General features: G+C 38.0%; 1 protein-coding gene and 1 long non-coding RNA gene across 2 annotated transcripts; one reads left to right on the forward strand and one right to left on the reverse strand.

The window, feature by feature from the left end:
• Nucleotides 1-297: 297 nt before the first annotated feature.
• zgc:136472 (uncharacterized protein LOC678514 homolog) lies at nucleotides 298-10,970 on the reverse strand. The gene is made up of 11 exons (XM_012873858.3): nucleotides 10,759-10,970; nucleotides 10,458-10,658; nucleotides 8,870-8,994; nucleotides 8,652-8,789; nucleotides 7,628-7,735; nucleotides 6,843-6,968; nucleotides 4,521-4,718; nucleotides 4,322-4,442; nucleotides 1,778-1,959; nucleotides 1,588-1,677; nucleotides 298-1,503 (listed from the first exon to the last, which is right to left on the reverse strand). Exons 1-11 carry the CDS (start codon nucleotides 10,946-10,948, stop codon nucleotides 1,417-1,419), a joined length of 1,566 nt encoding a protein of 521 aa, XP_012729312.2. The 5' UTR covers nucleotides 10,949-10,970; the 3' UTR covers nucleotides 298-1,416.
• Nucleotides 10,591-13,670, forward strand: LOC118563215. Its single transcript, XR_004931103.1, has 4 exons — nucleotides 10,591-10,679; nucleotides 10,865-11,002; nucleotides 12,948-13,022; nucleotides 13,143-13,670. It is a non-coding gene; the product is annotated as an uncharacterized LOC118563215 (long non-coding RNA).
• Nucleotides 13,671-14,831: the final 1,161 nt, after the last annotated feature.

Raw genomic sequence — 14,831 nt, forward strand, 5'->3', positions numbered from 1 at the left:
ATAATTCATCCATCCATCCATCCATTCATAATTCATCCATCCATCCATCCATCCATAATCCATTCATCCATCCATAATCCACCATCCATCCATCCATCCATCCATCCATCCATCCATCCATCCATCCATCCATAATCCATCATCGATTCATAATTCATCCATCAATCCATCCATCCATTCAATCATTTTCAACCTCTTTAATAATAATTATATAAAAAAATATATTCAAACTAAATTAAGATTAAGAACATAGCCCATATCAAAATCCACTACTGATAAAAAAGTAGATAGTCATGCCATGATTAACGATTTTTTTAATAGTGGGAAGATGTCAGTGTCCACATACAGTAATATTCAGAGAATTAGAATATTTTCCCCGATGAGGTTATCTTCTCAGATTAAAAGTACCTTTTCAAAAATAACCTTTACGCAGGTATTAAATGTTCTTTAATTAAACCAACATTTCTGTATTTAAAAATTGTTTTTTTTTATTGGTTTGATGTAATATTCTAGTCTGTGTTTTCAGTAGCTGTAAACAGAAAACCATCATAGTTAACAGTAATAAATGTTTTAAAACACCTGTTTGTGTGTAATTAAATAGTGAATTGGGTTAGTGAGATAGATTTACTTTTGAAAAATGTTCTAGTTCAATGAATATGACTCCATACTGAGTTCTTATGTCTTCTTGTGTACAAAACTATGACAAAAAAATTCCTTTTTATAGTTCAGATTGCACACTTCTGCAGAGCACAGAAGGATGAAAATGTGTTGGTGGAATATTGGAAGTAACCGAAGCTTTTGTAAAAAAAAAAAAAAAAAGACTGTCAAACTAGCCAGAAATGCTTATAGCTGTCAGCGTGAGATAAGTGAAGTTTGATTTGATAACTTGGCCAAACTGTTTATGGCATCTTACGGTGCTGAGAAAAAGCCTTTCCCCATTTATATCTATTCTGGGTTTTTTGTTGCTTTTTTATTACTCTAAAATGTTTTTATCATCAAACTATTTTTTTATATCAGACACAGAGAACCTGAGTAAAATCCCTATGTGGAGGAAATGTGTTGTACCACCCATGGCACCCATCTGTTCTCGAATGTCCTTCAATTGGGCCGTTGAGTTTGTTTTTCAGATCTTAAGCCTACTTCATCTTGTCTGACGGGTTCTATTGATCGATTTCTCAATTATACAGGTCTGGCAGTAATAAGGCCTGGATGTTGCTGGTGAAACTGAATATAAAAATACAGTTATTTTCATTTTATTCATGATGTTTCATGGTCAAGCAAAGGAAATTTGACAGCTAAGGAAATGCTTTTTCTCAGCCAAGTAGTTCAGTCAAAGAAACTAAACCCTTGTTTAAGAAAAAAAGATATAAAGCCGAACAACATTTAGACAGGCACCACTTTGTCTGGGTTGTTGTATCAAAGCTCATCTTTGGTCTTGTTTTGTTTTTTTTCCTCCTCCTCCTCTTTCATGGCCTCAATGTACTTCCTCCTGTCTTCATCCTCCTGGAAAAACAAAACACAAAAATGTGATTTCATCGCAAAAAGATCACAGCGCCCACAAACTTAAAAAACTGATGCACAACTTACCTTAACTCTGTCTTTTTGGGCCTTTTTCATCTCTTTATCAACAAACTTGACCAAGTCTTTTATCTTCCTTTTCCCAGTGTAAACCACCACCTAGCAGTCCCAAAAAAAAAAGAAAGAAAGACGCATTATAGATTATTTAAACAGGCAGAAGCATTCCCATTTTTACAAAAAGTCCATGCATGCTGCGTACCCGCTCCGCGTACAGCGCAGGGAAGAGGCAGAGCGATGGGTAGGGCCCCTGCATCGACATGTTGATGTCATTGGCCGAGGAGTCGATCCGAGCGACCACCACATCCTCCCGGTCCTTCAAGGCCTGGGCGAGCTCTTCCCACAGCGGAAACACGGCGCGGGACTTTTCACTGTACGGAACATCTGGGAGGAAAAGCCACAGCAAGCAACAACAGTCAGATGGTGAGTTAACTCCAAAAACTTTTACCAGTGCAGTTTTGTTTTGGGCCAATTAGTTAAAGCAGAATCTCTATCATGTCAAGTGAGATCCTGCCCTGACTAGTACAGCTCTGTCACTTTCAGGTTTCATTAAGTGCATCAAAGGGCCAGTTACTTGGGATTTTAGGTTTTCCAGAAAGTTGGTCTCTTCCATCAGATTTTATGACTTTTTTTTTATGACAAAAAAAATCCATGCAAGGTCACAGGGGGACTGGTTATCTCCAGCAGTCATTGGGCAAGAGGCGGGTTACACCCTGGAGAGATCACCAGTCCATCACAGGAGAGTCACACGGGACAAACAAACCAAGCACATACTCACACCTAGAGGCGATTTAGTGAGACCAACTGAGCTAACAATCTCGATTTTAGCTGACTGTGGGAAGAAGCCGGAGTACCTAGCGAGATCCCACCCATTTTTAGGGAGAACATCCAAACTCCATGTAGAAACACCCCAGGCTGGGGTCCGAATCCAGGACCTTCTTGCTGCAAGGAAACAGTGCTACCGACGTTGCCACTGTGCAGCCCTCAGAATTGAGTAAGTAGCAGAGAAAAACAACCATAGCTGAGAAATCACATAAAACGTAAAGCAGCTTCTCCTGAGCAGCAGGGGCGGTTCTAGACGGGGGCCAACAGGGGCCAGTGCCCATGTAGAACTGGCCCTGGCCCCTGCACCAAAGACATAACAATAAATACACTTCTGACGATTATATGCACTGGTGAAGAAACCATAACTGATTTTTTCCCCCTTCATAGTTTCACTCTAACAAGATTATATTAGCTAAATATTTCACATTTAGCTTCAGCTATATTGAGATGTGATCACTGTTTTCCTCTGCTAGATCAGGGTCTGGAACCTGCAATTACAAAATCACAAGTGGCTCACTTAATATTATTAAATGATTAAATATTGCCCTGTTTTATTGTTTCATTCTTTTATGTCCCGCTATGAAAAATACACAAGCCCCACCTTGGGCCCCCTGGTAAATTTGGTCTAGAACCGCCACTGCTGAGCAGCCTATGTGAAGTGTGTTGTTTTGCAGTCTGCTCACATACAAAAGTTAAGAAAATTTCAAATAAACATATTTTTTATTGCAGCAAAATATCATCATGTTTAAATTTGTTATTAAAATGCAACTCTTAATTTGGTTTCAGTGGTCTGTGGAGAAAACAATCTCATAGGAACAACCTGATTATCACAAAGGCACCTTAGCTGTCTGATCTCTCCAGATCAGGGGTCTGCATGCTTTTCCTTTCCTTTCTATTTTGGCCCCTGCTGCTACAAAATAGAATTTGTCTGGAGCAGCATAAAAAAAGATACATTTTATAAACATACTAAATTGTATATTTTAAAGCTAATCAAATTAAACCTTATTACCATTAATAATTCTTGAATTGTGTGCTGCAATCACATGTATCCTTGATGACAGGATATGAGAAATATATGGTATTGTTCTTAGTTACTGCGTGGTAAAGTCTGGCATCCAGTAAACAAGAGGTCAGCATTAGCAACCTTTACGACCCTGAGAGTCATTTCTGTCCTCCTTCCACCTCAACAACATTTGTTTAGAGCCACAAAAGAAACATGACATTTTGAATCAATAGCTTTAGTTATTTATATTATTACTACCACAGGAAGCTTGTTTAGGTTTTGTTTTGTTAAATATATATATTTTTTCTTTTAGGCTTACTGCATTTTCGTCAAGTTTTGTAAAACAAAAGAAATCAGGTCGTTTGCAAACTATTGGCAGAAAAGAATATTCCTCACACTTTTAAAAATGTGCAGGTGTTACATAAAAATGCTTAGGAGATATTTAAAAATATATATATACCATAACATTTAAGAACTTTGCTGAATTCTTTTGCATTTTTGTCCAGTCATTAACGGCAACAGTGGAAGGTCTATAGTTGTAAAACCCAGATATAAATCCATTAATTAGTGCTTAAAAACTACTAAACATCCCACAGATTCTTATATAAACTGCCCCAGTATTTCAAAAAGTTCATGATCCCTTTCGGAGCAGAACCTGGCCCACAGCATCCCTAACCCTCCTCCTTACGTATATCATCTACAATTTTTAAAACGGGTGGTACAATTTCACTGATATGTTCGCTTTTAAAATCACATTTACTTTACTGGATTTTAGCAGTAAAGACATCTCTGAACTTTTCATGTAGAAGCACGTAACGCTGCATTCAAACTGAGCTGGAAAATGTTAATAAAAATATTTCTTAAGTTAAATTAAAAGGGCTAACGGTCTCTACGAAGACAGACACGACGTTTACTTACAAAACAAGACAAAAACGGTCTTGTTGGGGTTGAATGCTACTTTTTCTAGATTCATTCCCACCAGCTCCTTAACGGGCTTCTCGTCCCATCCTTCGGGAATGGGCTCACTCTGCATCTTGGGCTGTCAAAAGCAAACAAAGCGTGTCACAATCGAGCCAATGCGACTGCATGACTGCCGGCATGTCGGTGCGTGTTTTACCTTAGCCTGGCCTTCGAGGTAGGACTGACAGAACTGCTTTATGATCTCCACATCCAAGGTCTCAGACGGCAAACCGTAGGTCACGTGATCCGTCAGGTTCACCAGTCGGATGTGAGGAGCATCAAAGTGCCGGACCCGGAAGTACTCCATGAGCCTGCCGTTACGATGCTCATCCACGTTCACCAAGACAAACAGAATCTGGACAAAGAGACATGAAGGCACACCTTCAAGGCTTCGGAGATCAAATGGCCGGTTTCAAAGTCAAAGTATCTTTATTGGTCTAACTTTGGAGAAATTTGCCTTGGATGCAAGGATCAGCTGCATTGTACTTCATCTTATCTTTTCAGCTTTTAAGTTTTTGTTCTCTCTGTCATGTTTCTCTTTATAGAAGGTACACCTGGTCTGGCGTTCTGTTAGCTGTGACATCATCCAGGGAAGACAGATCATCCGCTACTACCATCTAATGTAGAACAGATTACTAGATCAATGTGTGCTTCTGTGCTTTTTTGTTTCTCTTGTTGTGTCTCTGCTCTGTCTTCTGTAACCCCCACTCGGTCAAGGCAGATGACCGTTCATACTGAGCCCGGTTCTGCTGGAGGTTTTCCTTCCCGTTAAAGGGGAGTTTTCCTTTCCACTGTCGCTTCATGCATGCTCAGTATGAGGGATTGCTGCAAAGCCATGTACAATGCAGACGACTCTCCCTGTGGCTCTACGGTTCCCCAGGAGTGAATGCTGCTTGTCGGGACTTTGAAACAATCAACTGGTTCCCTTATATAGGACATTTTTGACCAATCTGTATAATCTGATTGACTTTGACTTTTGAAAGTGCCTTAATAATAAGTAAATAACTATACAATTGCAACAAGAGTTACTAAATCACAGTTCGACTAAAACGATCATATAAATAAAACGGTGCAAATCAACCTTTAAAAATAGAATAATTTCAAACTCCTCTGCCCTTCCAGTTTGCTGCTGTAGATCATAAGAGCTACCTGCGTCTCCTTGCCCTTCCTCTGTTAATTTTCTCATCCCAAACAATGCGCTCATTAAATATATCCGTTGTATTTGCATAATTAGTTTCAGATGTGAGGCACAATCGTTTTGACGAGAGCTGGAGCAGGCGTCTCTGTTCCCACCATCTGACTGACGATCAAGGGTGTGATAGTGGAAAAGCTTCAGATGGTTGTTACCTTAAATACTCATATCCGGTTGACAATACAGCTTTAATAATAAACATTTACAGGGTTGCACACAAGTTTTAAAGAGCCCCCCAGATGTTTTAAAATGCTTAGAGCCAGACTTTCTCATTAACATGGTTAATTGTCAGGCAGGATTCCACTCAACCACCAAACAACCTTCATTTCTTTCATCATTTATTTTCAGGACATTTCTGACGTTCTGAAGGCTTTACAAAAAAACCTTTGATCTGAAATTAGCCACACAATTATTAAGTTAGCATTGTGTGTTTTAACAGAGCAGCACACAAAAAGCATTCCTCTGAAAATCAGCAGAATGTGCAGGAAAAAGCAGCCAAAGTCCAAAAAAAAGGGAACAAAAGACCTTCAGGGAGAGAGAAAGATTACAAGAAGGTCCAGCACATTTCAACAGATTAAATGCAGACCTTAAAAAACAACGGATTTAAAAAAAAAAGACTAATGGATGAGCGGGTTCATTTAACTGAAACTACTCAGTTTATGTGCACACAATTGCAGTTTGAACTTTTCCATATTTAGTCACATCGTTAAAATCCCAATAAACCTCAATTGGTTTATTGGGATTTTAACAAGATAAACCAACACAATGTAATGTATAACTATGAGGTGGAGGGAAAGGTCATGAATAACTTATTTATTTTAAGAAATTATACAAAATAAATAGCCAGGGCTTGCATTCAGCATCCTTTACTCTGATATCTGTAAATAAAATCCAGCGCAAACAAGTGAGTAATTTAGTCTCAGTATGAATCCGGCTGTTCTGAGGGACATTTAGCTTTTGTCCCACAACCAGACAGTAAGAGAACAAGATTAATCCTGGCAGTGCTCAAATGTTCAGCAGATGTGAGAGTCAGAATTACATGTATTTGCATCGCCGTAGTTAAGTAGTATTGTTTCTTTACACGTTTTACATAATATAGCTTTTTAAAAACTATATATAGTATTATAATCTAATATTAGATTTCACTTGTCCTGAAGCGAAAGTTTCTATATAGTAAGATCATTTTCCTTACATCTATTTTTGGTTTTGGGGTAGAATGATACAGTTATGCCACTGACTGAGGTGAAACTAGCGTAAAAGTGGGCGAGGACGTCTGTGTGTGTGTACCTTCATCCTGAAGGCCTCTGCAGCGCCGTGGAAAGCAGAGAAAATCTCTCTGAAGTCCTCAGAGCTTTTGTTGACAAAGAGCAGGGCATGGTTTAACACCGGGGAACCTAGGATCTGAGAGGCTGTCTGCAGGAAAAGAGAGAGAGAGAGAGAGAGAGAGAGAGAGAGAGAGAGAGAGTAAACATCCATGCACACAACAGCAGGTCCAGACGCCAGGTGGAGGGAACGTATTCAGTGTGCAAAAGTCTTAAATTGTTCCCTCTTCTGCTTCATGAACATAGAAAGGTTACATCAAGGTTCAATGGTTCAAAGATTTTCTTTAGACTTAGATCAGTTTTTCCCCTTATTTTTAGTCCACAGCCGTGACTGCAGTTAATGGTGGTCCTAATCCTTTAGGCGTGGAAAATAAATGCCAGAGAGCCAACTGTAGACTGCAGGCAGTTTGTCACAGAGACTCTATTTCTTTATTTAGACCCAAAGAAAGTACCAAAGATAGCAAAGCTGAAGTGCATTACAGTGGATTTTATCAAAAGGAGACACCTAATAGATCTTTAGATTTTTTTTTTTTATATATTATCCCCTGAAGACAAGACTGTCAGATACTGTTAATCTGTTGAGGATTGTGTTTTAAGCTTTACACTTTTTCACTTTGCCCATTTAAATGAAGAGAGAAACTCTGAAAAAGCTTTAGAGAGCCTTAAGGCTGATTTTTTTTTTCTTTTTTGAATTAAGGCTGATTTAAAGGTCTTTGCACTGTGTTGTATCTGGAAATCTTTTATTTGTACCTGCCCGTTGTATTCAGTGACCGGATCCATCTGGTAGACGGAGATAAACACGACCAGCTCCTCCTTGGATGTTTCTGGCTTCATTTCGTGAGTCTGGATGAGCTGAGACTGAAACCCGATCAAAGATAAGAACCCAGAATGGATGGATTCCAAAAACAAGAACAAACATGAAAATACAAGATTTTTCCCTATTGTAAATATATTTAGCATCACAACATGATCAAATTCATTCATCAAATGCCTTATTTTGCTTTTTTTCTAGTAATTTTATAACAAGCTTGCTCACTGTTATCTATTATGGTATATTAGGACCGTTATACATACAAAAATAAACCTTGTAGAATGTGGGGTAATATCTGAGAAAAAGGAGAATGAGAGTTTCTAAGAAGAATATAAATAATGTAAAATATTCTCTGATGTTGGAAAGTTTTTAATTTGTGCAAAAAAGGTTAGAATTAATAAATATCTGAGTTTTTTTCTGTTCATTTCAGAATTTTACCCTCAAGGTTTTGTTTAGTTTTGTCTGTTTATATCTTTATAATGCAGCAATAACCAAAAATGTCCTTGTGTTTTATTCTTTAGCTCAGAAACTCCTGCTTTAGAGGAAAACACTTCACAACATCAGAGAATATTCAAGTTCTTCCAAGCAAAAAAAAAAACTACAATTTATTTCAGAGTTGATGGTAGAAATTTTTATCCCTCTGTTATTTTATTTCTTCATATCCGTTGTAGTTATCTAATTACTTAAATAAGTAATTAGATAACTACTAAGTAAGTAGTTATCTAATTATCTTATTACTTAAATAAGTAATTAGATAACTAACCACTTAATGATTAACTAATTAACTAATTAAAACTTAACTAATTAAATAATGATTTTCTATCACTCTTGTCAGCTGACCAATTTAAAATGAAGAATTAACAATCTAATAATTCATATATCTAATGTTTTAATAACCTTTTTTACTGTTTTATTGTAGTTTTCTCACTCAGAGGATTTTTTGTGTTTTTTTACTATCTGTACCTTTCTTAGCAGCAGAACAACATCCTGAGGAACGTTGTATTTGCTGATGACTTCGTCGCTCTGCACCACAGCGAAGCGGATGTCAGGAAGGTCGATGGCCGCAGCGTAAAACACCTGAACGTACTCATGGTTCAGCTCCTTCACATGTAGAAAGGTTAAGACTTTGAGAAAAGCTCGAAAACTTAGATGAAATAATACAAAAAAAAGTGTTTGCTTACCTTGAAGAACCCAACCACAGTTAGCTCCTCTGAGGCCTCTAATTGGCTGAGATCCACAACGAGGTCAGCAGCTGACCCCGCCCTCCTTTGCAGCCAGATCAAGATGGAAGCTGAGCTCTGAGGAACTTTATAACAATCCATGAGAAGAAAAACTCAGATTCTTTACTAAAAGCCTAAAAGTTTCAGCAGCTTCTTCAAGAAGCTTTGGTACAAAAGTGACCCTAATGTCTGAGTATGACGTTATAACTTTTGGCTGGATGCTTGACTGCCTGGTGCTCATGTTTTTTGATTCCTCTGTGTTTTACTTTATTCCTGAGTTTTAACATTGAATATAACTATTGTGAGCTACATGCCTGAGCACAGACCAGTAGACGTTAAGATAGATACTACATTTTTGCTTTAAAGAAAATGTCAGAAAGGCTAATCAGTTTGTTCATTCCCGGGACGTCTTTTCTCTTCCAATGGCACAACGAGGTACGTTGACCATTCCCATAGGAAAATATAATTTATCCGAGACGTAGCCATTTGTGTCAAAGAAAAGGAAGAAAAGCCCCTCGATGAAGCCTTGTTTCCTCTGAAAGATTGTGCACAAGCATGAGGTACATTTTCAGGGTTTCTTATGGGGGAAAAACTTAATTCTCTTACAGGGGCTTACAGTTCAAACTAAACTGTTCTCCTCATTCATGGTTCGAATTCGTGCAGAAACAGGAATCTTGTGATAAATGTCTGTTTGTGAATTAGTGTAGCGTTCTTCAAAGTGCCTTTATTTTTTTATATTTAAATTAAAGGATTTACAGGTGATCCTGACAGGAATGGAGAATATAGTCCTACCTAAAAATATTATTGCCAGTATATCAGATTTAATTCTCTATCTTGAAAACACTTATTTCCTTTATAATTTAGAGAAAAGCTATAACTGTATCTTGTAGAGCTTACACTGTTCAGCACTTTTTATGTATTATTTTTTCCATTGCAGTCTTGTTTTCATTAAGTTTCTTTGTATTATTATTTTTAAAGGTTGACTTCTAAAAACCTAAGCAGTGACTGTGTCTGCGAATTGACCCAGAGGTCCTGTGGACAGAACAACGGTTCATTTTAATTGTAACATTGTTTCATGTCTTGTCCCTAGGCCCAGGCAATATATAGAGATTTTAAAAATATCACAATTTTTTAAAAAAGAGATATAAAATGAGATTATACAGTTTATATTGAGATGGTCTATGTTGCATCATAGTTATACTTGTATTCCAGTAGGTTATTTTTCAGCTGTCTCACATATTTTTTATCAACTGTTAAAAAATATGTACGTTTGAGACATTTGGGATAAAGCTTTGATTCAGAGACGGCTTTTTATAATTACTCTACAAAAAGAAAAACGTATCAAGGTAAATATCGCATATTGGCATTCAGCCTAAAATATCAGGATATTATTTTTGATCCACATCATCCAGCTTGTCCCTGATCAAATTAATTTAAAATAAATAAATACGCTTTATCTTCCTCGGCTAAATCTTTAAAAAAAAATATCTACTGAGCGTTGCACGAACCACACATAACTATTGTGTAAAAGTTGCAGGCTTGCACATACCAGGGCAGGCAACCGGGTTGTTTATGTCCCCAGACAGGTAGAGCCTGATTGTGGGCTGGCCGGAGACACCGAGCGTCTTCGCCAAGTCCTTTTCCTTCTTCACATCAACCACTGCCAGCGTGACCTCTGACCCCTGAAGCTCTGCAGCGGCGGCTTCGAACGCGGCAGCGACACGTTGACCTTCTGATGTCAGCGGAGTATCTGGGAGACGAATCACAGGAGGTTATTCTCTGTGTGTGTGTGTGTGTGTGTGTGTGTGTGTGTGTGTGTGTGTGTGTGTGTGTGTGTGTGTGCGTCTTACAGAAGTGCACCAACAGCTGCTTGTGTCTTCTCAGAGCCCGTTTGAAGTTTCCTTTCTCTAGTTGTAAAATTCCTTCCTTCCCTGGAAACACGTTGTCTTCCTTCAGGTCAGGTTGTGTGTCCGCTGCGACAGAAACACACACACAGGACACCATGGCTCCCAGCAGCAGCAGCAGCACCGGCTTCTTCATGACGGATAAGCGGACAGTTTGACAAACCGGACCCAGGACGTTCTTCACGAGAAGGTGAGACGGTGGAAGGTGTGTGGCAACGCTATTGTTATCTGCAAACAGACCCACCAATCAGTTGCTGATTAACTTCCCTCTCAGAGGCCTGCTGTAGTTCTGCTATTGGCTGCTGCTTGAATCATATCAGCTCACTAATATCAGCGAGTCCTTTACCTTCACAAGGTCAAAATGCAAACAGCTATCTCATAATTTACAAGATGCATGAAAGTTGAAGACAAGTAGCGAAAGCAAACAATGGCCTCTTGCTGTTTTGTATTAAAATGGAATACATCATTTCATATATACTAAAAAAAAAAAACTTGCTGAATTGGCCGTTAGTGCTCCCTTAGTTAGAGCAAAGCAGACAGTTATAGTAATAGGAAGTTAATGATTTCAGATCTATGTTATACACAATAAATAAATATACCCCCCTCTGAAAACACTACTTTATCTTTGCATGTGCCAAAATAATAATAATACATAATTTTTTCTTTCAGAAAAAAATCAGTAATGTGTATATATTGTTATTAACAAAAGTATTTATTAATTTATTTTAAGGCTATTTCTACATTTTTACGGGAGATGTCAACTAACAACTAATTTACAGAATAATTTTACAAACAATCTGGTTATTTTGATTGAATTTGACTTTGTAAAGTGCCTTGAGAATTGGCGCCATATAAATAAATTTTAATTGAATTGAAGACAGCACCGATGTAATTTAACCTTGGCCCTCTAGAGGGCGCCTCAGGACTGAACCTTTAAACCTCCAGACTAAAAGAACTTTTCTATGCAACAGCCATTGTTTAATTGAACAAACACAAATTACTGTTTTGGCTGCAGAATGGAACATCATGTGAATATTTTTATAACTTTTCTGGTATTGGGTCAACTTGGACAGCTCTTTTAGAAGGCACAAATAATTTGGACAATTATTTAGTCGGCAAATGCCGGCAATTATCTATGTTTATTCCTCGTACCTTTTGTTTACAGACAGCAGAGAAGCAATCTGATGTTTCAGCTTTGTTTATTTTAAAACATTGTGCACGTGTCCTTTTAAACTTTGGAACAATACATGCTCATATTGTGGTAGAGTGTCTTGCAAAATTATTCATACTCCTGAACCTTTTCCACATCTTGTTCTGTTACAAATACAGACCTACATTTATTTGATCTGGATCTCTTCCAATAGACCAACATCAAGCTGTCTATAGTTGTAAAAATTAAAATATTGTAGGATCAGTGTTCAATGTTAATTGCAAACAAAAATCTGAAAAGTGTGGCATGAATTTGTATTCAGCCCATCTGAGTCAATGCTTTGTAGAACTACCTTGTGCTGCAGTTGCTGCCAGCCTTGTGCTTTGACTAGGCCGTTCTGTTAACATCTTTGATCCAAACCATTACATTGCAGATCAGGCTGTATGTCTACGGTCATTTTCCTGCTGGACCATTAACCTCTGCTCCAGTCTCGAGTCAGCTGCAGCCGTGTAAATCAAGACGTTTAACTTTGCTCTCATGTGACCAGAGCACCTTCTTTAACACATTTGCTGTGTCGCCTACAAACTTGTGATGCTGTTCCTTCAAACATTGGTTTTGTTCTTGCTGCCTTTCTTGGAGTATACGTCAGATAGTTGTCTGGTCAACAGATTCTCCTACCTGAGCCGTGTAGCTCCTCCAGATCTACCATGGACTTCCCGGCCTGTCAGTTCATTAATTGGTAGGCTTGCAGCTGGGACACATTCTTTTCATTTCCAGATAATGGGTTGAAGGGTTGCACTGTGAGGTGCTAAGAGGGAGGAAATTTGTTTCTACAACCTAATTGTTACATTGTGGTCCTGAAGGATAATTAGAGGGAATATTCTGAAATTCCTGGAAAGCTAACCGGGTGACTGTGAACCAAAAACAAACGCTGGTGGCGTAATGTGCGGCACCTGAGCTGTCTCTGTTTTACATTTCTGTTTAGGTGTTGTACAACAAACAAGGAACCATGACATTAGGCTGATTGATCCGCAAAACCATTTTGAACAACACCATTCAGGTAAAACACATAGCATTAATTTTGCAGCTTCCAATTTTTTGCTGCCAATTCCAATGGCTGCAGAGTTGTTGTCCTCCTTTTCCCTGTTTTGTTTAGTTTTACTTTTTCTTTTGTGTCTAGATCACACATTAAAACACTTCCACGTGGATCTAGACTGCCTAATAGGAAACACAGTCATACCTTAGAAGCTTAAGCTCCAGGTGAACCTCCCAACAAGCTACGCCCTGCCTCCCTTTCTCCATGCAGTCAATAACCTGCTTGTCAGACCAGCCTGCTCAGTGTTTATTGTTTGCTGTCCATTTTGTCCCCCACACCCCAACCAGTTTGCCAACCAAAGCTTTTTTCCCATTACAGAGAGAGTTTTTTGTTGTTTTCCTGTCACCGAGCTTCCAGTCAAAGGTGACTGACTTGTTCCTTTTAATGCAAATTGGCCCTCCTTTCCCTCTCCCCTTTTTTTTTAACTGGAATTGACGTCAACTGGCTGGTGTTAAGTTTTGTTTAAGTACAAAGACATGCGATGGCGTAGATTAGAATGCCATCCAAATGTACGCTTGTTTTGTAACTGAGTTTAAAAAGTAAAACCAATGTATTCAACAGAGTCACAGCACTTCCTGAGTGATATTTTGAAGATTTGTTTTACAATCGACCTGTCCAGGCACCAGCACCCCTCATGACCCCATGATGGATAAAGTAAGAAAGTGGATGGATGGATGTTTTACAATCTAATAAATTACAACAAAAGACAGGAATTTCATCTGACTCAAAAGCATGTAGTGTGCATTTTAGCACTCAATACTTGGTTGAGTTTCCTTTTGCATGAATTACTGCATAAATGCAGCATTGCTTAGAGCATGTGGTTCTATTGGGGGGGCTAAAGGCCATAACATCTAGTGGTGCGCTAAATGAATTACAGCCGACTTTGCGGTAGCTAATATGGAAGCTTCGGAGTATAATAAGTGTAAAATGTCCTCCATGTATTAGCTGAGGCTAATAGCTACGGTCATCGTGTGAAATTATTTTTGCCAGTGTTGTCATGTCCAGTTGTTTTTTTCTAAAGTCTCTTGTAAATTCCGTTAATCAGGATTTCTTTGGGCTCGTTTCTGAACGTGCAGTCAACGTTTGGGCTCTAAGATAAGCAGAGGTGGGTAATGCAGCCAAACATTGTACTTAAGTAAGAGTAGCACTACTTCAACTTTGTTTTACTCACGTTAAAAGTAAAAAGTAGTCAGCCCATTAATCACTCAAGTAAGAGCAAACAAGTATTCAGTAAGAAGGCTACTCAATTACTGAGTAACTAATCATAACAAATGAATTTAATTTCTTTAAATTATGCGATTGTACAGACAAAAATATAAGGTTATGTGCAAATTCTGGTATTTTAAAGGCAAAACTGAAAAAATATACAAAGAATTACATAATTAGCAAAAATAACTATTTCAGGCAGAAGAAACACTTTTCTAAATAATTATTTAAAACATTAAACTTCAAAGCAATACTTACAGCAGTTAATGTACATATACTATGTTAGAATAGTGCAAAGTACTTCCAATGACAGTATCTACTGTTTACTGTGCGTTCATCTGACCTCCAAATGGCTCAATGAGATCAGCAGAAAATAACATTAAAATAATAAAGCTTGTGTACAAATAAGAAGTCTCACTTTAACACAAACTCTAGGTTTTTGTCTCTCTGGTACAATTTTGGTTAAAACATCTATGTTCTTTATTCATGAAGTTACTCACAATAGGTAGAGAAGCCAGACATTTTATTCAAGTAAGAGTAGCGATACTTGAGTAATGATATGACTCA

The sequence above is a fragment of the Fundulus heteroclitus genome, chromosome 5 (assembly GCF_011125445.2).
Source record: "Fundulus heteroclitus isolate FHET01 chromosome 5, MU-UCD_Fhet_4.1, whole genome shotgun sequence".
NCBI lineage: Eukaryota > Metazoa > Chordata > Actinopteri > Cyprinodontiformes > Fundulidae > Fundulus > Fundulus heteroclitus.